The sequence below is a fragment of the Pleurodeles waltl genome, chromosome 4_2 (assembly GCF_031143425.1).
Source record: "Pleurodeles waltl isolate 20211129_DDA chromosome 4_2, aPleWal1.hap1.20221129, whole genome shotgun sequence".
In the NCBI taxonomy this organism is placed as follows: domain Eukaryota; kingdom Metazoa; phylum Chordata; class Amphibia; order Caudata; family Salamandridae; genus Pleurodeles; species Pleurodeles waltl.
The window spans coordinates 930,350,944-930,376,294 of NC_090443.1; the positions used below are offsets into that span (position 1 = coordinate 930,350,944).

A 25,351-nucleotide genomic window follows, 5' to 3' on the forward strand; every position below is an offset into this window, starting at 1 on the left:
AGATCTTGGGTCCCATACAATTAGTGATTGAAGCATGGAAGAGAGCAGGGCAAAAAATGGGCTGGTACACAAAGCTCACACGCAGAACCCCGTTGCTGGAGGGCAGTCGTCTAAGGGAGATAGGAAAGCTTCAGGACTTTGGAAGCTGGGACATGATTTGAATTTTCCGGTTGGGAGACTTGATAGAGGAAGGTCAATTCAAGTCATTCAACAGCCTGCAAGCAGAATACCAAATGCCCCAGACACAGTACTACAAATATCTCCAGTTGGCACACACATGGCAGGCAGAGAACTTAGAGTTGACAGAACTCCTCGAATACGCCCCATTAGAAGAGAGGCTACTACTAGGGGAACTGGACCAGAAAGCAATCTCATGAACCTACTGAACAATCAATAACAATATGCCAAACATGCTGGGAGGCCTAAGAGAGAAATTTGGAACGGGAACTGGGGACCATGGAAAATAGTGACTGGAGGCAGCCTTGGTGCACCCACAGGAGGTAGCAATCAGACTCAGTACAAGACCCTACACAGGTTGTACTACAACAGGGCTAGGCTTCATAGCTACGGGAGGGCAGAGTCATCTGACTGTCAAGGGTGCAGGACCCACAGGGGTTTCTATTATCACACACTCTGGGACTGTTCCTCCATCCAGGCATATTGATCCAAGAACCTGGGAGAACTAAGGTGGATGCTGGGGGTGGAGATCCCCATGGAACCCAGGTATGTGCTTTTGGGGATATCCACAGAAGTGGATCTCCCGCATTCAAAGCTCCTCTTCACCAACCTGGGCTTAGTGGTGGCTAAGAGGGATGTGGCATGACACTGGAGGGCACCCACACCACCCACACCACCCACACCGCGGGATGGAGGTACTGGATGGACATGTACATGATGGCAGGAAAAGTAACATATAAGGCCAGATGAGGTCCGAGGAAGTTCCTAAAGAATTGGGGACCATGGATGCAGTACTATGATATTCCAGAGGGGGACACAAGGGGGAGCTTCAATACCACCAACGGGTAAAAATCCTACAGCAGGGGGAGCCCCAAAGACAGAGCATTACCTAGAGGGAGGGACCTCTAGGCCGCTGCAGTTTTGCTACTGTGTTGATGAAACCCTTGGATTAGAAGTTATCTACACCATGGCTGTGCACCCTTATTAAACTCACTTGGGTGTGTTGCTGTGTTTAGAAAATTTTAAAATGACAATAAAAATATTTATTACAAAATTCAGTTATCTGCACCAAACTTACCTCGCCTCAATTAAACTGCAGAACATGATTCCAACAGTCACTGGTACCTCTTCTAAATGTTCCAACCCTGAAGCCACATTTTTTCATATGATATGGCTTTGTCTGGTTACTGGAAAATGTTGAGGTAAGATACAGAACTAATATCGAGCTGGACAGGTAAACAGTGTTTACCGGAACCGAAGATTTGTCTTCCAGGGCTAATACCAATCCCCAAAACAGGTAGAATGAAATGCAGATTTATTGATTTAGCCCTATTGATAACTTAAAGAGCTATCAAAATGCACTGGACATCACCCCTTGCTCCAGAAATCACCAAATGGAGGTCTGAGCTTTATAAATGGGTAGAAGCAGAAGATACTGTATTTAAACTTTTGCAATATTGTGCAAACAAGTCTGTTGAACCACCTGACTGGGACACTATTCGGATAAACATTTGCCCAAAATCAGATGATAAACCATGGTGATCTGTTCATGCTAACCTTAGCTTGATGTTTTCGTTTTTGATATCGTGTTACAACTGAATTCCTCTAATTGTTCCGTATGAAAATGAACCATGCTTTTGGGACTGACATACCTTCTTAGAATTTAGCCTGTGCTTATTGAACATGATGCCAGAACATGCATCCCTGGTATCTGCAATGGCCTTCTCTCTTTGATTGTTAATGGTTTATAGTGCACCATGGCACTTTCAACAATCTTCTTACTTCTACTCAGACACAAGTCATATTGTAAGTGGTACTTGTTAGATTTAAGACCAATACACATATTTAAAATATCTGATGATAAAAAATGAGGAATACATTAGAGTACTGTACATAAAGTATAGAAAGAAATGGAAGATGCTACTGAATATAAATATGAAAAATGTAGGGCTCACTACTAGCTGTAATGTAATATTTGTTTTCTAGAAACAATATAGATACAGAAGAATATGAATGAAATGTGTATTGATAACCCCTGACCGTATAGTGGTAGTCAAGATTCTGAAGATTATATTTTTGTAGGTCGATGCAAAAAACTTGTTGCTATTGGAATGATCAATGACAATGCACACAACAAGACATTTTTATGCACGAACAGTACATTTTCATACACAAACAAAGTTGGATCCCCCCTGTTGGATTCCCTGTCATGAACTCTTCGTCAACCCCAGCACATAGGTACATGGTCAGGCAGGCTCTGAGACCCAGGCCTGAAGGTTAATGACTGAGAGGTCACAGGTGGAGTAACATTTAGCCATCAGCCAAACGCACAAACATGAAAACTTAGATCAGATCCCACAGATGGGCAGCAACACTGCAATGCTCCCAGATACTGGCTCCGGTAAAACACACATGGCCAGAGGGATGTGTGCAGTCCCAACACACCATAAACTTAGGTGCCACTTTGTTGTTAGGTATACTTAGTCAATCAGGACACAGCACACACAGCACACACAGTGACCATGCACCCTCAGGCCAGACATCTGGACACATTCGTTGGCCCACATTGTGTCCAGGCCATTTCAAGGCCCACCTCCATTCCCTATCTGGAATTGCATTTATGACTCCTTGACAACTGTCAGTATTTTTTAACTAAGGAATGAGTGTTTTTTATGACTTTATTGCACTCAGAGAATGTATAAAACTAGCTTCAATTCATGTACAATGAGAGACAGTCCTCAGACCTAGGTTCTGTAACTGCTCTCCAGGCTGTAATGTTTAATTAAACAAATCATTTCATGTTTTGCCATACACCCCTTATCTTTTTTTTTAAGGTAAATTCTTATTTCGACCAGCAAACGTAAAAACATGGTAGAACAACGTTGATTGATTATTGTTTGAGGAAAGGCACAGTACATTGACATATTTTGCTGCACACTTGCATTTTCTTCCATGAAATAAGTTGATAAAATGGTGAAAATTGCTTTCATTAATTTTTTTGCAATGTTAACTGATTTCTCCATTCACTCCGATCCTTGTTTCTATTTTCTGCTGTAATCAGACAGTTCTCCCTTACTTTGCAAATTTGCAACTTTCTTTAACCTTCACTTTTCTCTACTTCTAGGTTTTCAATTATTATTTAAAGTACTTAGATAAAATATTTGAGAAATGCAGTTTGTCCTTCAATTCAAAAAAATTAGACGCAGGGGGGTGATTACGACTGGTGTAACAGGTGCGGTGGTACCAGGACCAAGAGGGCTCCATTGATTCCTGATAATTGCTGTAGCTTACTACCGAACAGTAGCCAAGGAGACATTGTTCTTGCTTATATCAAGGCCCATGGCATTCTGGTTGCACTGCTTATTATAGGCTCAGGATAAAAACATATCTTTAACGTGGTGAGACAGTTTTGAACTGAAAGCAGCAACTCGAGTTGGATTTCACTAAATAAAATTTGTGAGGAGCAAACATTCAGATTGTAGATGAAATGTTTCAGTACCTGTGTGTGCATGAGCTCTTCGGCAGGCCCTGCGGAAAAGGAATCCATGGGGACTGAGGTAGTATACTAGATCATTATGGTATGGAAACCAGCGGAATCTGTGGTCACTCAGGTAGGCCAGGTCATAAACTGCTTGAACGTAAGAATTCTTGCTGCAGGTAAAGAAGGTGAGTTTAGGTCTTCAGATTAGATGCAAATAAATACTTATCATCCATTTTTGTTATATCCCTCATTTATATTAACATCAAGGCCTTGAGTACCTGCACTTTTATGTGTAGACAATATTTTTAAAGCCTGATTTTCTGCATGGGTGTTGACAGTCGATACAACACTAGGAAAAGTGGCATCTATATAGAAAAATCTTATGGAGAAAGAGGTAAAAGCAGGGAGCTAATATTATCATGTTACAATACACACACACACATATATATATATATATATATATATATATTGTTTAAGGCAGTGGTTCCCAACCTGTGGGCCGGGGACCCCTGCGGGTCCGCGAAGCCTCCTCAGCGGGTCCGCGGCTGCTTAAAAAATGTAATAATATTAGGTCACAGCGATCAGTAATGACTCCTTGGGGGTCCCTGTGTTCCGATAATGATTCAGTGGGGGTCCCCGGGCTCCAGAATTGATAAAATGGGGGTCCACAGAAGTCAAAAGGTTGGGAACCACTGGTTTAAGGAATTATGAGAAATTGGGGTTGTTGGTTGATCGTCAGGCAGCAGCCACAATCCGTGTCAGGGAAAGGCACAAGCAAACCCTAAATCAACCTGTGGTCAACCTCCTGGTAGCTTGGCACAAAGCAGTCAGGATTAACCACGAGGCAATGTGTAAAGTATCTGTGCAGCAACACAGTAGAAACACAGTACAAAAGGAGTCCACTACAATATTAGAAAAATAAAATGATTATTAATAACTAAAACAAGACCAAAACTACAAACATCTAATTAGTGAAACCAGAGATATGGAATTTCAAACTTCTTAGAGAAAATAATGCCAAAAGGTGTATAGCGCCAACTGTAGATATCTGGTCACGCCGGACAAGGTCATAGTCAAAAGTTCAGGCTGACTGCGATGGAGCACAGGCTGTCTTCAGGGACCCAGCTGTGCAAAATTAACAAAGTGCCCTAAATCTTGGTTTTCCGAGAGCTGCATAGATCTGCATTGAAGATGCGTTGCGCCGCCGAAGTGATGCATCAGTTCCAAGACGAGGAAAGACTGCGGCGCTAGGTCCTGTTTGCATCGACATCGAGGATTCCATCGACAAGGGCTTGCAATGGGAAGTCTGGAGTCAGGGATGTGTTGTGCAGTCGGGGCAATGCGTCTGTTGTGAGGAGCTGCGAGGCTGTGATGAGGTGTCCTGTGTCATCATCGAGGCAGCTGTCAACGAGATATGCGAGGGCCTGCACCGAGGATGCATTGTGCAGCAACTGTTTCAAAGGCAATGTGGGTTGCGATGGGTCCAATCCACGCAGCAGCTGAGATGCGTCAGTTCTGCTCGGGGCTGAGCAGCAGAGGGTATATTTTGGTTCCACTGGATCTACAGAGGCTGACAAAGCAACTTAATCCCACTTCCAAGGGTCCAGGGATGGAGTGGCACCACATGCAGGGTAGACTCACAGATGGCAGAGTGCAGGTGCAGATGCAACGTTGTCCGAACCCTGTTATGTCCCTGAGGCTTCAGTTCAGGAGGCAAGCCAAGGAGGCAAGCCAACTAGCCCTTGGAGTCACTCTGGCTTCTAGGTTCAAGAGATGCAGGTGCAGTCCGTTTCACTCAGACAAGAGGACAGCAGGCAGCAGGCCAGCACAGGAAAGCAGGATTCCAGCAGAGTGCAGTCTAGCAGAGTGGCAGTCTTTCAGCAGCACAGCAGTCCTTCCTGGCAGTGTATCCACAGTTCCAGAAGTGTACTGAAGAGTTGATGTCTAAGGTCCAATATTTAGATACAGTTGTGACTTTGAAGTGGGGGAGAAACTTCTACAGGCTTCCCTTTGAAGTTTCCAGGTATCCTGCCTTCTCTGCCCTGCTCCAGACTAACTACAGGGGCTATGCAGTCCTTTTGTGTGGAGGCAGGACAGCTTACTCTGAAAAATGGGGCTGTGCCTACCTTCTCCCTCCCATCCTGCCAGTGATGGCCCATCCAGGTACACCTAAGCTCACTACTGTGTGTGGCTGTCTAGGAGTAATACACAAAGCTCAACTGTCACCTACACCCAGTGATGCAACCAGTGTTGGGCTATAGGCACTAAGGGGCATATTTATACTTCGTTTGCGCCGAATTTGCGTCATTTTTTTTACGCAAATTCGGCGCAAAACTAACGCCATATTTATACTTTGGCGTTAGACGCGTCTAGCGCCAAAGTATGAGCAATGAGCGTCATTTTTTTGCGTGAACGCCTTCCTTGCGTTAATGAGATGCAAGGAAGGCGTTCCCGTCTAAAAAAATGACTGCGACGCAAATGTGTCGTATTTATACTCCCGGGCAAAAATCACGCCCGGGAGTGGGCGGGGCAAAAAACCCCGCATTTGCGCCTCTTTTTAACGCCTGGGTCAGGGCAGGCGTTAAGGGGCCTGTGGGCTCAAAATGAGCCCACAGCTGCCCACCCATGCCCCCAGGGACCCCCCCTGCCACCCTTGCCCACCCCAGGAGGACCCCCAAGGATGGAGGGACCCATCCCAGGGACATTCAGGTAAGTTCAGGTAAGTATAATTTAAAAAAAAAAAAAAAATTTGGGGTGGCATAGGGGGGCCTTATTTGTGCCCCCCTACATGCCACTATGCCCAATGACCATGCCCAGGGGACATAAGTCCCCTGGGCATGGCCATTGGGCAAGGGGGCATGACTCCTGTCTTTACTAAGACAGTAGTCATTTAACTGGCATCTTGGCGTCGTTAAAAATGGCGCAAATCGGGTTGAGGCGATTTTTTTGCCTCAACCTGACTTGCCCCATTTTAAGACGCCCTAACGCCATTTTCCCCAACGCCAGCGCTGCCTGGTCTACGTGGTTTTTTTACACGCACACCAGGCAGCGCCGGTCTGCTAGCGCTGGCTAACGCCATTCCATAAATACGGCGCCCGCATGGCGCTTCAGAATGGCGTTAGCCGGCGCTAAACTTTTTGACGCTAAACTGCGTTAGCGCAGTTTAGCGTCAAAAAGTATAAATATGGGCCTAAGTGGCTAAGGCAAGAGAATGCCAACTCTCTAAAAAAGGGCATTTTCATAATTTGTATTTAAAATCCGACTTCACCATAAGTTGGGATTTTAAAGTGTGATTCCAGAGACAACAAACAGGAACTGGGTATCCATTCCCATTTGGAAATTACACTTATAAAATGTAATAAGGCAATGTTATCCTATGGGAGAGATAGGCCTTGCAGTAGAAAGTAATTTAAGAGTTTTCACTAGCAGGGCATGTAAAACGTAAATGCACATGTCCTGCTTTTTAAAAACATTGCACCCTGCCCTCTGGGCTTTCAAGGCCTACTCTAGGGGTAACTTATATATATATTAAAACAAAGTTTTGGGCCTAGTAAAAAGTTTATTTTGCCTGATTGAAATGGCAATTAAGAACTGCACACATAGACTCTGCAATGGCAGGCCTAAGATGTGTTTAAAGAGCTACTTAGGTGAGTGGCACAGCCAGTGCTGCACGCCCACTAGTAGCATTTAATTTGCAAGCCCTGGGCAGATGTAGTATGACTTTACAAGGTACTTATAAGTAAATCAGATATGGGGTTAAGCCAAAATTGCCATGTTTAGTGGAGACAGCACAAGTACTCCAGCGCTGGTTAGCAGCGGTAAAGTGTTTAGAGTCCTAATGCCAGCAATAATTAGATCAGAAAAATGGAGGAGGAAGGCAAAAGGTTTGGGGGAACCCTGACAGGTCTAACAGCAGTTAATGGTGTATCAAAGAAGAGTGCTGAAGGAGCTAGAAAACTGATACTGAAAATCCCAAACAGGTACATATCCATGGGTCAATCATCTACTGTGAGCCTGATCATTTATAGTTGAACTTCAACGTTTATGTATCTAGAGGTCTGCAAAATTATTTTTCACTGATTGTAGTGTGTTACAAAATTCAATTTTGAAGTTTTTTCAAACTGCAATCGGATACAATTTTCAGTTATGGCGAAATTCTTCCAATTTGGCTGGAAAAATCTCATATAAATGGACTAATTGCTGTATTTTGTCCAGAGGTATTTTTCTTTCAATACTTTCAAGAGGACTCCGTATACCAATTCTGAAATTCTTTACAAAAGTCGTTCCATCTACCTTTAGATTTCCCTTTCATTTTTTTGCAAGGACCACTGTGCATCGAAAAACTTGAAGTGATTATTTTAGAGTTATTATTCCAAATATTACATGGAGATACAAAACAAACTCTGTTTGCATTGCTCATTTATCAGTAAGGTAATTACAATTGTTCATTGATTTTCTAAAAACTCTTGCCCTTTTCTATCTTTAGTGTCCAACCCTGGATACTCAGAGGAGATGATGATGAAAATGGCTTGGTTGGTATTGAAGGAGGTGCAAAAAAGATCCCTTTGGTGTTCCCGAGCAAAGTAAATACCCACAGGACTATGGAACATAAACAGATCAAGTGAGGAAGTCAGAGGCTCGTATGGTTGGACAAGAGAGTGAAGGCTACCTTTGATATAATTAGACTTCCGAGATAACTAGACTCAGTTATTCAAATACATTTATGCCCCATATTTCCATTAAGTAGACATTACTAGTGCTAGCGCAGGTGCCTTAATAAAAATTATTCATGAATGTTTCTATATTTTGAAATAAAGTTTATGTAGAAAATTAAATAACAGAGAAAAATAATGCACGCATTTTAAAATGTGATCACGAAGAATGGCCACAAATATTAAAGAAAGGTACTAAACAATGGTTTTAAATAGTATGAAATGTTGAATATATGCTAGACTAATGCAGTGATATGTCATATTGAGAGTTATGAAGTAAGCTTTAGCTTTATTAATTGTAGGCCTTAACTTAGCGAGTGTCTTGGCCTATTTTGCCAGGCCTCATGTAAAACTGTATTTCTTAGCATTTAATAAAAGTGCTGACCAAGAGTATTAAACTGTGAAATGTCTATTGTATTGTTTAAATGTGCTCATAACGGAAGCTTTTCGTGTGAACCGACTGCTAAAAGATGATGTTCCTGCTAATGCAACATTTTATGTGTAATGTGTTTGAGACTGACTTTTCCAGGACAAGAACAATGAAGATACTGACTAGAGTGGAATCTGCAACAATATTGTTACCTGACAAGCCGGATGACGAGGACATCATGAGACAAACCAATCAACAATATGAGAACAGAGAAATATTAGAATTCATAGATTTGGGATATTAGTGGACAGAGTGTGAACATATGATTAACTGACCAATAGGGAATTAGGGGATAGTTAGGTAACTTTAATATAACAACGCTCATTCTCAGAGAAGGCAGCCATTGCCGGTATTCTTTCTGGCTGAGAGGTTATTACTTTCTTATGCGAGGCGTGCTAACTTTAATGCTCAAATGACTTTGCCCTTTTAATTTCTGATGCTGAAGCCGGATGCCTTGCTGATGAAACTGATGTCCTGAGGATGAAGACTGATTCTCCTTTGCTGATCCATACCGAGGATAAGTATATTCTGAAATGTGATTAATATGCATATTTGATTTTCCTTTCTAGGTACCAACCACTATTTTGATAGAGCCATAGTTAGATGTTTTTCCAAATTAGTGTTACTAACATGCTGATGCTAATCCAACGTTCGTTAAGGATCCCGACTTATGATGACAGAGACTAATGCTTGATGAATTTCTCTGCTAAACTTCATGTAATTCATTTCATTGACGCAGCTGACTTTGCTATTGATTTGCACCATAACTTTAGAATGTGTTGTAGTTCAAGCTTTGATTAGATTGCGTTTCTTCCACCGCTTTGGACAAACAATGTTTTTTCTTTATGTGTTTCATTCAATTTTGAGATTAACCCCTAGGGTGCCCCGGATGAGCTGGTCTCGCCCTCGGCACCGAGGGCGAGACCAGCTCGTCCTGCTATGGGCCCCCGGGGGGAGCGCCAGACTACCCCAGATGGCCGAGCACTCCCCTCTCCTGGGCAGAGATGGAAGGGGAATCGCTTCCCCTTCCACCCGCACCCCTCCTTGTCCCCCCATGGCGTCTGATGACGTCAGCGCACTTTCGCGCGCTGACCTCATCAGAAGCCTTCCCCCCGCCGATCGAAGGAGAAATGCAAAAGCATTTCTCCTCTGATCACGTGGAGGGGGCTGAGAGGCATGAAAGGAGAGGAAAGGCCTTTCCTCTCCTTTCATGTCTCTCTGAGCATTTCTGCTGCCCGATCGCAATGCGATCGGGCAGCAGAAATGCCCACTAGACACCAGGGATTTTTTTTTTTTGTTATATGAAATAAGGGGAGCGGCCCCTTGGGCAAGGACCGCTCCTCAGGGGGCAAATTATTTCTAGGCCTTTTCTGCCCCCCCCAGGGGCAGATCGGCCTAAAATTATCAGGCCGATCGGCCCCCGGGGGGGGCAGAAAAACACTTTTTGTTTTGTTTATTTTTATTTTTTTATGTTTGGGGAGCGACCCCTTAGCCAAGGGTCGCTCCCGGGGGGGGGCAAATTATTATTAGCCCATTTCTGCCCACCCCAGGGGCAGATCGACCTTGTGAGGGGCAGAAGCCACTAGACACTAGGGATAATTTTTTTTTGGTTTATTTTTATTTGTTTATGTTTGAGGCGTGACCCTTTAGGCAAGGGTTGCTCCCGGGGGGCCAAAATATTTTTAGCCCATTTCTGCCCACCATCCCCCGGGGGCAGATCAGTAAACCACAAGACACCAGGAAATTTTTATTTTTTTATACTAACGCATAAGGGGAGAGGCCCCTTTGGCAAGGGCCAATCCCCGGGGGGGCAAAATATTTTTTGGCATTTTCTGCCCCCCTGGAGGCAGACCGGCCTAATATAATTAGGTAGATCTGCCACCAGGGGGGGGCAGAAACCTCTAGACACCAGGGATATATATATTTTTTATTTACTTTATGTTTTTATGTATGGGGAGCAACCCCTTAGACCAGGGTCGCTCCCCTGGGGGGCAAATTGTATTTAGGCCATTTCTGCAGATCGGCCCATTTTTGTTAGGCCAATCTGCTCCCAAAGGGGGCAGAAACCTCTAGACACCATGGATTGGTGTGTGTGTATGTCTGTGTTTTGTTTGGGGGTCAGCCCCTTGGGCAAGGGTCGCTCCCTATGGGGGCACATTACTGTTGGCCATAACTGCCCCCCTTGGGGGCAGATTGGCCTATATTTGGAAGGCCCATCTGCCCCCAAGGGGGCAGAAAGCCCACCAGAGACCAGGGCAGACTTTTTTTTTTAAATAAGAGGTTGGGGGTATGGCCATACCTCCACCCCAAATAAATGGGGCCAATGTTGTTCTGACCACCAGTGGGCAGATTGGACAATTACCCCCGATCCACACCCAGGGGGGACAGAAAGTCTATTGGAAGCCAGGGAATAAAAAAATAAAAGAAAATAGTGGGGTGGTGTTTACCAACCAGTATGGGCCTGGTTATGCCCCCACCCAAACTGAAGGGGCTAACAGTCTTTCAGCTCTCCCCCGCACACTAAAACATCTTATGCCATGGCAAGCAAGAGGACATTTGATTATTTTTGTTTTTTGTTTTACATTTGGGCCATGAGAGCTTAGTAACTCTCAAAAACGTCCCACTTGGAATGGTGAGGGCTGACCTTTTTTTACTTTGGGGCGCTGCCATGTAGAAAAATCCACAAGACCTAGACACATCTGAAAACTAAACATCTAGTTGATTCCAGGGTGGTGTGCTTCACATGCACCCCGCACCATTTCCTTACCCACAATGCCCTGCAAACCTGCAACTTTGCTGGAAAGCACACATTTTTCCCACATTTTTGTGATGGAACCTTCCGAAATCTGCAGGAATACACAAAATTCCTACCACCCAGCATTGTCTCATCTATACCGATAAAATTTCTGCTGCACTTGTCAGCCTAAAAATGTGTTATTTCAAACTGCCCTTTTGGACCCACTTTGGTTCCTCCTCAATTCTGACGTGTTTTTGGCTCTTCCCTGTCACAAAGACTTGGCCCACCTACACAAGTGAGGTATCATTTTTACCGGGAGACTGAGGGGACCATTGAGTGGTAGGAAACTTGTCCTGGTGCGGTAATCCCATACAGAATGTGAGAAAAATATGATTTTTTAACAGGTAGTTTTCTATTTGATCATTTTGATGTGTCCAGATAGTGTTTTGGGGCATTTCCTGTCACAGGCACTAGGCCTACCCACACAAGTGAGGTACCATTTTTATCGGGAGACTTGGGGGAAGGAAATTTGTGGCTCCTCTCAGATTCCAGAACTTTCTGTCACCGAAATGTGAGGAAAAGGTGTTTTTGTAGCCAAATGTTGAGGTTTGCAAAGGATTCTGGGGAACAGAACCTGGTGAAAGACCCTCAAGTCACCCCATCTTGTATTCCCCTAGGTCTCTAGTTTTCAAAAATGCACAGGTTTGGTAGGTTTCCCTAGGTGCCGGCTGAGCGAGAGGCCAAAATCCACAGGTAGGCACTTTGAAAAAAACACCTCTGTTTTCTGTAGAAAAATGTGATGTGTCCACATTGTGTTGTGGGCCATTTCCTGTCGCGGGCACTAGGCCTAACCACACAAGTGAGGTGTCATTTTTATTGGGAGACTTGGGGGAACGCTGGGTGGAAGGACATCTGCGTCTCCTCTCAGATTCCAGAACTTTCTGTCACCGAATTGTGAGTAAAAAGTGTTTTTTAAGTCACATTTTGAGGTTGGCAAAGGATTCTGGGTCACAGAACCTGGTGAGAGCCCCACAAGTCACTACGTATTGGATTCCCCTAGGTCTCTAGTTTTCAAAAATGCACAGGTTTGGTAGGTTTCCCTAGATGCCGGCTGAGCTAGAGGCCAAAATCCACAGGTAGGCACTTTGCATAAACACCTCTGTTTTCTTTGGGAAAATGTGATGTGTCCACATTGTGTTTTGGGGCATTTCCTGTAGCGGGTGCTAGGCCTACCCACACAAGTGAGGTACCTTTTTTATCGGTAGACTTGGGGGAACATAGAATAGCAAAACAAGTGTTATTGCCCCTTGTCTTTCTCTACATTTTTTCCTTCCAAATATAAGACAGTGTGTAAAAAAGACGTCTATTTGAAAAATGCCCTGTAATTCACATGCTAGTATGGGCACCCCAGAATTCAGAGATGTGCAAATAACCACTGCTCCTGAACACCTTATCTTGTGCCCATTTTGGAAATACAAAGGTTTTCTTGATACCTATTTTTCACTCTTTATATTTCAGCAAATGAATTGCTGTATACCCAGTATAGAATGAAAACCCACTGCAAGGTGCAGCTAATTTTTTGGCTCTGAGTACCTAGGCTTCCTGATGAACCTACAAGCCCTATATATCTCAGCAACCAGAAGAGTCCAGCAGACATAACGGTAAATTGCTTTAAAAAATCTGACATTGCAGGAAAAAGTTACAGAGTAAAACGTAGAGAAAAAGTGCTGTTTTTTTCACCTCAATTTCAATATTGTTTTATTTCAATTGTTATTTTCTGTAAGAAAACCCTTATAGGATCTACACAAATTACCCATTGCTGAATTCAGAATTCTGTCTACTTTTCAGAAATGTTTAGGTTTCTGAGATCCAGCATTGGTTTCACACCGATTTCTGTCACTGACTGGAAGGAGGCTGAAAGCACAATAAATTGTAAAAATGGGGTATGTCCCAGTAAAATGCCAAAATGATGTTGAAAGATTGGGTTTTCTGATTCAAGTCTGCCTGTTCCTGAAAGCTGGGAGGCTGGTGATTATAGCACTGCAAACCCTTTGTTGATGCCAATTTCAGGGAAAAAACCACAAGCCTTCTTCTGCAGCCCTTTTGTTCCCAATTTTTTGATAAAAAAACGATATTTTCACTTTATTTTGGCTAAATTCTTGGTCTCCTTCGGGGTAACCCACAAGGTCTGGGTACCTCTAGAATCCCTAGGATGTTGGAAAAAAAGGACATTTTTGGCTTGCGTAGCTTATGTGGACAAAAAGTTATGACGGCCTAAGTGCGCCCTGCCCCAAATAGCCACAAAAAGGCCTGGCACCTGAGGGGGTAAAGGCCTGGCAGCGAAGGGGTTAATTTACATTACCTTAGCATTGTTAATATAGGGAAAAAAACATTCAAAACATTTACTAAAAGTGCGGTTATTCATGACTGAAAGGTCATGGTGTGTGACCATTGTTGACTCCTTTGATTATTGATTTTGTTAATTACTTATGATTGTTGATTATCATGTATTGATTATTGATTATGTACTGGAGCTATGGTAAGAACTTCTTAATTGCGAGTCAAAAGGTTAATCGACCTATTTGGGTCAGGCTCGCTCATTTGGGCCAGGCTCGCTATCTCATTAGGGTCAGGGTCACTAACACTGGCTGTTGGTTTCTTTAACCAAGCTCAAGGTTTAACCTTGCACGAGTAATGCCATCTCATGAAACATATTGAAAGCCCTAGATATCGTGAAATGAAAGACACTTGGAGTTGTCTTGGGGGGTGCAGGTGTTAAAATCAATGTGTTAACCGACTTTATCTATTCCAGCTTCTTCAGGAACCATGGCTTCCATAGACCCACAGCTTCTGACTGCCAGTCATCACAGTACTTAATGCACCGACGAGTGCCCACCACATGTTTGTGTGACATTGATTGATTCTGGTTTTACGTTACTCGTTTTATAGGGTTACATCTGAATAAAATAGGACTGTGACTGTCCCTCATGTTACATACATCTTATAATTTCAGGCTTCTGAACAAGCAAGGCTATCTTCATGCTGCAGAAGTCTCGAGCACCATTGACACAGAAAGCTGAGATATCCCTCAGGCATGTAGTCTGAGAAAAGGTCTAGCCTCGTGGCAGATAGATCTTTTAATTGACTGTCTCAAATCTGAGATGCAGAAGTCCACTCCTTATGGTAAGCTTGTAAAGCAAAAACATAATCAGTGCCCAATACATTTGCATTTGCACAAGGAACATATTTACCAAAGAGAACTTTCAGCATTGGGGATTTGGAAAACTGTATTTTTATGAAGTAGATAAACTGAGCGATATATAAACATTTAGTTGTAATAAGGTATATTGTGACGAGGCACTGCATATAGGTCAAAGCATATAATTGTAAGCTTCCATCACACACACAACATGCAGGGCACAGGGAGCTGCTTGGTAAGTTCCATTCACATAAAACAACCCTAGTGCACTTAGCAGCAACCATTTGGCAACCAGAGTGGGTAGCTCCTGAAAATATGGGGTCTTGGGCCAAAATCTCACCTCACATCGCCATTTGATGTAGGGTTTCTTATACTTTTTAGCTCTGCAGCTGTCAAACACACTTGTTGTTAACAATGCGCAATGACAGGAATTTGAGTCTGTCCATTTCAACCACTGGCATAGTTTATTAGTGTCTTTCAGCCATTGGCTTTAGTCTTTGACACATCTTGGATCCCCCTAATGGAATATTAATCTCTCTCATCAGAGTATTGATTGTTTGGGTGTATCCTTCCACCTCCAATCGTGTGTTTGCATTGAACTGCATGGACTACTTTACATATATAGAATCTCTTTGACCTCTCCGCTGGCTCCCTCCTGTGTGCTTTCCTCTAATGTGCTAACACTGCATGTTTTAGCACATTAAACTCAGGACTATTGGTCTGATGATGCTTGTTTTAATTCTGACCATTGCTTCATTTCTAACTCTACTACTTCAGATCTGTACAAGGACTTCCCTTTCCTGTTGACTGAGTTTGCTATTAGAAAGGTTTAAAGTATTAACGCATATTGGTAAGTTTCTCATTGACCCACTCGGGTGTCCATCCCAGTGGAACACACAGTACACCAGAACCTTATTGTGAAGCAAGGCACATGTTTTTTTAATGACGTACAAGGATAAGTGTGAATGTTTTGAGTTTCTTTGTCACTGCTGAAGAAACGGATCTGGGAATTTTGACCCTTGGTACTTTGAATTTCAGTTCCTGCACTATTTCTACCTTCCATCCCATGTGATACTGTGGCGCTGGTTGTGATTCTCTCCATACTGTGGCATGTGGCCCAAGCAGACTCTCTTATCTGGGAAGCCTTATTGCCCACTTAGTATCTAATTCTGTCATGCTCCTATGTGCTTTGGCGTGATGCTATGTTGATAGAATTGACCATGTTCAACGTGTTGCCTTGGGATGAGGTAAACTGACTCACCACGCCCTCTCACTGTTCTCTCATGTGTCTATGTGACCAGAAAAGGGCTTCTTCTACTACTGCAAAAAACCTACCTGTCTGTCTGGCAGTTGCTCTCGTAGCTGAAAGCGCATTTCATGATGCTGTCAAGGGCCATCAGGCTGATGTGCTCGAAAAGTTCCACAGTGTTATTTTTGTTGATGAGCATTTCCCATTTATCCTAGTGCAATAAAGACATGAAATCCATCACTTCAAATCCTCTTTGCATTGGTATCTTATCATATATGTATCAAATCATAGTGGTTCACAAAATGTGAGCATTTGTTAAAATGAATTATTAGCAAAATACCTCAAGGAAACTTGTTCTGGAGCATGAGCCACAAAACATAAAAAAGGAAGTCAAAATAAGATTGGGACATGTCCATACAGAGTTATGTAATTGAGAGGGGATGATGGTCGCCATGAGAGATATATTTCATCACCCCAAAACCTATAAATGATAAAAAACAAAATGTAGTTCTTTTAAAGAATGTATTTTCCGCCTCACCATAACTTCAGCATCAAACTAAAATAAGTATGTGTGACTTGCCCATACTAACATGGCTGCAAGTAATGATGGGGCACTGACACCATGTGCATAATATGGATCCCTATACCTGCTGTGAGCTGTCTTTCAGGCAACAGAATATATGTGTATGTTTTTGTGCGTTTACGCGTGCTTGTGCGTAAAATAGGTTCACATAGGGAAGCATCAGAAAGTGCTGATATACTCTGGTCCACAAAAATTTTCTCTGTGTATGTGCCAATTTTTCTACTTTTTTGACTTCGCAAACTCCTCAAGGAATTTGCATTGAAAAGTTACACTTTACACTGGTTTCCATGTGGATTTCTTGTGAAATCAAATGATTTCGTTATTTGGAACTCTGCAAAGTAGTAAATACATGTTTTTGTTTCTTTTTTTGTACACAGTGAAACAATTTTTTTCCCAGTAGAAAAACTCCCATCCCTCGCACCCGCCACAAATTTAGGTGTGATCCATTTCCCTTGCCACTCACAGAAAAGAAGAATACCTTGTGAATGCTCAAAACTATGTTTGTGGGTGTTTACAAACTTCTAAAGCTACCCACCTTGGAGCACCCAGGAGCACCATCAATCCCACTTTTTGAGTGGCTTTTACAAGTGTAGAAATCTGAGGTGCAGATATCTCCACACCTATCTAAGTAACTGAGGTAAATTTTGTCATATACACGTTTACGGCTGAATTTATGTTTGCAAATAGGCCCTCCAATTTAGCCTACAGTTATTGAGAGAGGCATCAAAACATCCAATTTGCTTCATAGAGCAACTGTTCGAATGCCAAGCATAGTGCTTAATTTGTGCTTGTTGTTTCCGGTGCGGAGCACCGGTACTTATTTTTGAGGGCCGGCACTTATTTTTCTGCCTCAAGCATTTACCGCGTGCAAAAGACACTTATGGGAAAGACGGTGGAAGAGAAAAATGAAAAAGCGTCACAATGGGAGAGAGCAGAAAGCTGCAAGAGTGAGCTAAAGGGGCAGGGAGTGGCTGTAAATGGATTAAAGAGGCCCGAGATGGCTTCAGGATTATTCTGCCTCAGTATTCCATCTTTGCACATTTAATTGCAGCAGCCGCATGTTTAAGAGGAGGGCTTTGGGCCCCGGCATGCTTTTATTTACAAATTAAGCACTTGCCAAGCATGCATAAAACCGATTGCCTTTTTTAATTTTAAATCATGTTAATTGTATTGCTTGAAGTAGAAACTGGAAGGAAATCATATACAAAATGTGATATTTCGTGCCCAGTTTCTTCCTTATTATGAGCAGTACTCCAGCACCCGTTCAATAAACATACTGCTGAGTGCATTACTTACTAGGTGCAACATTGCCTCTGAGGGCCAGATGTAGCAAAATACCAAATTGCGACTTGCAATTTGCGAGTCCCTGCGACTCGCAAATTGCAAGTCGCAATTTGGTATGCAGAAAGGTGTCTCAGACACCTTCTGCGAGTCGCTATGGGGTTGCAAAGACCCACCTCATTAATAATAATGAGGTGGGTCGCAATTTGCGCCCCCATAGCGACTCTGGGCACTCACGGGGATGGAGGCCTGCTGGGAACAGCAGACCTCCATGTCCGTGACTGCTTTTAAATAAAGCAGTTTTTTTTTTCCAAGTGTAGCCCGTTTTCCTTAAAGACGAGCTGCACTTAGAAAAAAAAACCGAAACCTTTTGTTTCTGATTTTTTCAGGGCAGGTAGTGGTCCCTCAAAAAATATTTTTGGATCCAGTCACAAAGGGGAAGGGGTCCGATGGGGACCCCTTCCCGTTTGCGAGTGGTTTACCATCCACTTCAAGTGGATGGTAACTGCGACTCCACTGTGTACGCGGTCGCAAATGGAATTGCATACCATAGTCGGTTATCTGACAAAATGGAACTAAGGAAAATACAGTATTACTGCACAAGTTGTATTTTCCCGTATCCTCAATTCAAGATTACTGAGTGATTACAGTGAGGGCTGTGCTACTGAACTAACCTATGCTCAAGGACACTTGTTTCATTAGCAGGCCCCAAAGAAAATCAATTTCTGAACCTGTCCAAACTTTGGGCCTGATTTGCAAAGTTAAACTTACTGTAAGTCTATGATTGTATGCTATTCACAAAGGTATTTTACAAGGAGTATATTTACAAGTGAGGAGTCTCTGCACATAAAAAGATAGGCCAGCCCCTTTGTGTTTTAGCCAATGTTTTTGCGGTCTTTTAAAAGTATGTTTTGGGTGCTTTAAAGCACTGGTGGTTGGGTGTTTGTGCTTGTTATCAAGGCGATTTTGGAAACCTGCTTCTTCCTCAGGTTTACCATGAACAGTGTGAAATACAGAATTGCCCATATTAAGGGCGGAAAGCGTTAAGATCTGTAAAATCTGAAGAGCAGATCCCTTGCATTTGTACCATGAATATGTGGGTGAAACTCTAAACCCACAAATGCTAGCAGCCCTTTCTGTGGTGTCACAAGGGGTGAAAAGTACCTTGATATCACTCCCACTACCCTATGATTTTTCTAAAAATGTCTCAACTGCTCAAAGTGCTGTGATAATAGTTCAGCGGTCAGAGCCCTGACAGAAAGATTAAAACATATTTTTTCTATGTATGAATTAACTGGAAAATTAGGTGCCTCACTTTGAGGTATTCTGAAGCCCACACATTTACTCTTGTCACCGTAGGTCTCTCACCCAATTTTTTCCCTTGGTGTCATTCTGAACCAGCCTTTCCCTGCTTCTGTGTAATATTAACCTATGGCACATGGATCAGAAGGAAACCCAGGATAATGTATCATACCAGCATCACTTTCGTCGAATCAGACATCAGTTTCACGTAGGGCTTCAAAATGTCATAGTGAAATCCAGGAGTCAACAGTTTACGATGCTGGTACCACTTCGGTCCAGCGAGGATCAACAATCCATTGCCTAAAAGAAGCAAAAAGTACGTCAGCCTGTGCGTATATATATATTTTTAAATTAAGCTCTGGGGCCCAGTTTTTCAAAGATCAAAGCTACTTTTTATTGACTCCACCGCATGCCTCTGTTGTCCATCACCCAGCATTTCTCGCTGGTCTTTTTCACCCCGGCTCTTTCTTGTAGTTTTCATATGTTTTTCTAACTTATTGCTTCTACCATTTTTGCATTTTCTTTGTCTTGTTCTGGGTCAAAGTCTTATGGTAAAATATAGGTCCTTGTTCCCAAAAAGGAGCGCCGGTTCCCACAACCTGCAACAACTGGCACAATGTAAGCACTGCATGTAATCCATAATAGCACAAAGATAGAGATAGGTCTTTGGTTTCATAACAAAACCTTACAGTTTTTTAATGAGTGACAAGAAAAAAATGTAAAAAAGGACATTTAAATACTTGGTCAAATAAATTGTTTTTTGAACAAGCAGAACATCCTGTTGCCTGCTAGTGATTGTACCTTTCACAGCTGGCATGCACTTCTCTCTTCTTTTCTTTTTAATGTGTTACATGGATAAGAAAGAAGGTATTCCAAGCATTTGGGCCAAATGCCTTTTTAGGCTTGACGTGTACTGAGTATGGCATTCATGTTAGACTCTTCATTCATTAAACATGCCTACAGTCTTCGTGATCCCATCAGTAGTACTCTGAAGCACTTATTGCCACCAGAGTTTTGGTTAACTCAGTTTATGATGAGAGGTGGACTGCATGACTAAAAAAGTAAATTTGGGAGTTTTAGATTTGTATTGTTCTCTAGAACTGATAAATAGGTAAATTGGAGGAGGTGGGATAACTTTGAATTGTCATTGTTGTCACATTTGTGATGCTAACAATTGAAATTGTAATTCCATTTGATATATTTGATCTTAAAATAGAATGTGGTAAACTGTTAAAACCACGTTTTCAACAACAAGGTGTGACCTCCTGTTAGAAATGGAGTCTTTGGTTGACAGTCTGGTTACCCCCTGTTCAAGCAAGGACCCTCACTCTAGTCAGGGTAAAAGAGAATCACCCTCAGCTAACCCCTGCTTACCCCCTTGGTAGCTTGGCAAAGCAGTAGGCTTAACTTCAGAGTGCTAGGTGTACAGTATTTGTACCAACACACACAGTAACTTAATGAAAACACTGCAAAATGACACAACACCAGTTTAGAAAAATAGGAAATATGTATCTAAACAAAACAAGACCAAAATGGCAAAAAACCAACATACACAAGTCAAGTTATGAATTTTTAAAGATTAAACACGAAAATAGCGCTTAGAAACACAAAATGCTTCGATGAGGTGTTAACACCGCGTCATGATGGAGTAGTTCCCAACAAGCCGACACCAGTCGATGCGCGAAGTCGGGGATCGCGGCGCTGTGCGAAACTTTGAATCCGCGCACTTTGAGAGGTGTCGTCACAACATGGTGCGGCGACTGCCACAGAGTTGCGGACTTCAGCGGGGCTGCAGCGGCGTCGGGCCTGCGAAGGTCGTCGTGTTCCAGCAAAGATCACGGAGTCGGTTGCAGGCGGCGTCACCGGATTCAGCAGCGGCAGCGGTCCGAAGTCGTAAGAAGTCGTCTGAAGTCGATTTCCTTGAATTTCCACCAGCTTTCCTTACAAGAGCCAGGGACTGGATAGGGCACCACTTGTCAGAGCAGGAGTCTCTCCAGAGACTCCAGGTGCTGGCAGAGAGAAGTCTTTGCTGTCCCTGAGACTTCAAACAACAGAAGGCAAGCTCTAAATCAAGCCCTTGGAGATTTCTTCACAAGATGGAAGGCACACAAAGTCCAGTCTTTACACTCTTGCTCTGGCAGAAGGAGCAACTTCAGGATAGCTCCACAAAGCACAGTCACAGGCAGGGCAGCACTTCTCAGCTCTTCAGCTCTTCTCCAGGCACAGGTTCCTCTTGATGTCCAGAAGTGATCTAAAGTCTGTGGTTTTGGGTGCCCTTTCCCTTACCCAACTTCTCCTTTGAAGTAGGCCTACTTCAAAGTAAAGTTTCTTTTGAATGTGAAATCCTGCCTTTCCCAGGCCAGGCCCCAGACACTCACCAGGGGGTTGGAGATGGCATTGTGTGAGGACATGCACAGCCCTTTCAGGTGTAAGTGACCACTCCTCCCCTCCCTCCTAGCACAGATGGCTCATCAGGAAATGCAGACTACACCCCAGCTCCCTTTGTGTCACTGTCTAGTGTGAGGTGCAACCAGCCCAACTGTCAAACTGACCCAGACAGGGAATCAAAAAAAGGCAGAGTCACAGAAACGGTATAAGCAAGAAAATGCTCAATTTCTAAAAGTGTCATTTTCAAACACACAATCTTAAAATCAACTTTACTAAAAGATATATTTTTAAACTGTGAGATCAGAGACCCCAAACTCCACATGTCCATCCGCTCCCAAAGGGAATCTACATTTCAATCACATTTAAAGGTAGCCCCCATGTTAACCTATGAGAGGGACAGGCCTTGCAACAGTGAAAAACAAATTTAGCAATATTTCACTGTCAGGACATATAAAACACATTACTAAATGTCCCACCTTAACCAAACACTGCACCCTGCCCTTAGGGCTACCTAGGGCCTAACTCAGGGGTGCCTTACATGTACGAAAAGGGAAGGTTTAGGCCTGGCAAGTGGGTACACTTGCCAAGTTGAATTTACAGTTAAAACTGCACACACAGACACTGCAGTGGCAGGTCTGAGACATGATTACAGAGCTACTTATGTGGGTGGCACAACCAGTGCTGCAGGCCCACTAGTAGCATTTGATGTACAGGCCCTGGCACCTCCAGTGCACTTTACTAGGGACTTACTAGTAAATCAAATATGCAAATCATGGATAAGCCAATTTCATTACAATTTACACAGAGAGCATATGCACTTTAGCACTGGTTAGCCGTGGTAAAGTGCTCAGAGTTCAAAAGTCAACAGGAACAGGTCAGAAAAAATAGGAGGCAGGAGGCAAAAAGATTGGGGATGACCCTGCATAAAAAGTCCAACACCTATAATATAGCAAAGTCTGCTTTTGCTAGATTGAACTCATGGGGACATATTCATGTAAGCTGTGCTCAAGTGAATTTGTATTTATAACCTAATTGATTTGATACTATAACTTTACTAATTTTGTAGTACACTTTTATGGTTTGCAAACATACTTCTGTCTGTCATTACTGTGTGGCAAATCTGCTTCACTAGCATCATAATGCTATTAGATTTGTGATTTCAGCCTTTATTCAAGAAAAAGGTCCATCTTCGTAGTCTTAGCCGAAACATGAGTTGCACCGAATTTGTGCAGAGCACATACCATTTATCTATTCTGCTATCTTTCACAAGTTGAAAGTTAAGGTGGAAGGATTACACAATATCTTTTGGCAAAGGGCAGGCAGGGTCCTTGCCCAGAATTGTTATCTGTAAGGTGGTTACATCATTTTATCACTTAAGAAGGGCGATGGAGGCGTGATTAACATTTATTATCTGAGTTATAGGTCAGCCCTTGGCTTTGATCCTTGATCATTGACTTATGATCTTAAATCTTCGAATGATGAATACTAAGGTTTGCAAAGCTATTGTTGAGCAAAATATGATCCAACATTTTTAAAGATGTGGGAAATGTCGTCTTGTTAACTGGTCTTTTTTATGATGAGTGTGGAACTGACTATTTATTGTAATAATTTTAAGTAATTTGCAATAAAATTTGACTGACTATATGAAATTTAGTTTGTGCACATACATCGCACGGTGGTATGTATGCATGTGGTATTTCTATAGCACAAGCCAAGCCTAACCAAAAGGCAGCAAGGCACTGAGCAGAGTAAAAGACAAGCATGACGTCAACAAGCAAGAGTAGAGGAAGGCTGTGGGCTGTTCATGAATTCTGGATGTAGTGTCCTTTAAAGAGGTGAGTCTTCAGCTAATTCCAAAATTAGAGCAACATTGAGGTGGTACTGCCGAATACAGGGATGTTGTTCCAGATCCTGGGAGCATAGATGGGAAAGGCGTGCTGACTTATTTTCTCTTTTTTACACTTTCTTGTCTGAAGTTCGATGCTATCCTGGCTGTGGGTGGGTCCAGATCCACCAGTGATGGTGAGCATGTCTGCATGATAAGCGGGGTGCTGGTCGTGATGGCTTTGTTAATGATGCAGCTGGTTTTGGTGATTCATCAGTTGTACAAGTCAACATATGCAGGGAGTCCCTCTTTCTTTTTTGCTGTTTTCGTCTTTCACTGAAATTAACTAACATCCTTTTATCACTTATGTAAATAGGCCTCCCTGCTAACTCTTAGGATCTTGTTGCTATTGCCTCACAGTAACAAGTCAATATATGTTTTCAAGAACTAGGGCTATTTGCAGAAGGGATGAACGAGCATTCTTGCATTTCAAACAAAGCATTGGATTCCCTTCTCCAAGGAGTCGGTGCCACCTGCAGTTCTTACTAGTGCAAGAGCGTGAATTAATGACAGAGGGCTGGGATTCTGTTTATTTACACATATGGCTCCAATGTAATCTGCTATCCATTGTAGGGTAAGAAAGTCTGACTTGATGTGTGTTTTTGTACTTTTCAGAGGTTCTGTTTTCAGAATTGTTGTTTGCCTTTTGGAGAAGAGGTTTTCGATGTTTTTGCGGTCTCGCTGCAGACAGCTTCAGCTGTCAGGTGCAGACTGTAGTGTAACTAATACTTCTCAGAGTAGGCTTGGCCTGTCCACTGCTCATGACTGAATAGCTTCCTTATCTATGACCGTCTCCTACTCTTGGTTTCTCCACATTCTTTCTCCTTGTCCTGCCCTCGGAGCATTAAGTTTCACCCTCATTTATGATTCATTCAGTGTACCTTTCCACGCCAATTCAAGGCAATTACTTTTTACAGTTTTAAAAAAAAGTTTCTGACCATGGGAGCTCATTTTGTGTTCCTTTCTCTTCCTCTCTCTTTCTTAAATTCATGGGCTCCTTGCATGCTCTCGCTCTTTGTCTCTAGGCCTGGCATTAATATCATGATTCATTTCAGAGCTTTAGCTGAGAAACATAGGGCTAATTCTCAAATGCATCTATGACTACAAAAGGTGCTACAGGAGAGCTCTTCTGCATACTCTTACACGACTTTCTGAATCGACCGAAACAGCCAACTACTTATTAATAAAAGTGCAAAGAGTGCAAAGTTCTTTCTGGTGGTACTATTTGTATATGACCGACCCCCATTTTATTCCCCTTCTAGATGTTTTGAAGCCAAATAATGACAACGTGTAAAACTACATAAAAGTACTCCTGTAGTGCTATGTCCCATACTCATAAAGAGCCTTATCGACTGGCTAAATTAATTCAAAGTACGCAGGACTTGGATGGCCACGGTCTCCACCTGTATGATGGTTATGGTGTGACATTCCTTTTAAAGAGCCCATGAGGAGGCTGTGCAGATTTTAAATAGAAACTTGTATATCTTTGCTACAGAAGAAACTATTATCCTTTTTTATTCTCTTGAAAGGTGTTTATTGGTAAGCATCACTGTATTCACGGTTTGTCTCTTTGTGCTTAAAGAGTAGGTTATGTTATCTTAAATCTCAATGGCACTCATTTGATCAACATCTGAAGGTTGAACCACTGAGTCGGCCTTGGCGGGATTCAAGCCTATTATTTATCAGTTGCATACAAATCATTGGAGCAAGCACTCTACATATTGAACCCACTTACTAGACTTTTTTTGACCAGGGTTCTTTTTAATAGAACAATGTCGGGTTTTATTTTGATGCATGGGTTTGGTGCTTGGCATCTGTTCTGCACACTGTGGATGTGCAGTCTTCTTTGGAAGCCTTTCAATATGTTGCACTTGTCAGCCACCATGTCAGTGTGTGCCTGGATACTCTGTGACTTTCTCATGGCACC

General features: G+C 42.7%; 1 protein-coding gene across 1 annotated transcript in view; it reads right to left on the reverse strand.

The window, feature by feature from the left end:
- LOC138293484 (cytochrome P450 4B1-like) overlaps positions 1-25,351 on the reverse strand; it is a 186,209-nt gene that overhangs the window by 96,625 nt on the left and 64,233 nt on the right. The window contains exons 4-6 of the mRNA XM_069232723.1: positions 19,324-19,451; positions 16,072-16,196; positions 3,677-3,828 (exon numbers count right to left, since the gene is read on the reverse strand). Of these exons, the coding sequence (XP_069088824.1) occupies positions 3,677-3,828; positions 16,072-16,196; positions 19,324-19,451 (405 nt within the window). The remainder of the gene's footprint in view (positions 1-3,676; positions 3,829-16,071; positions 16,197-19,323; positions 19,452-25,351) is intronic.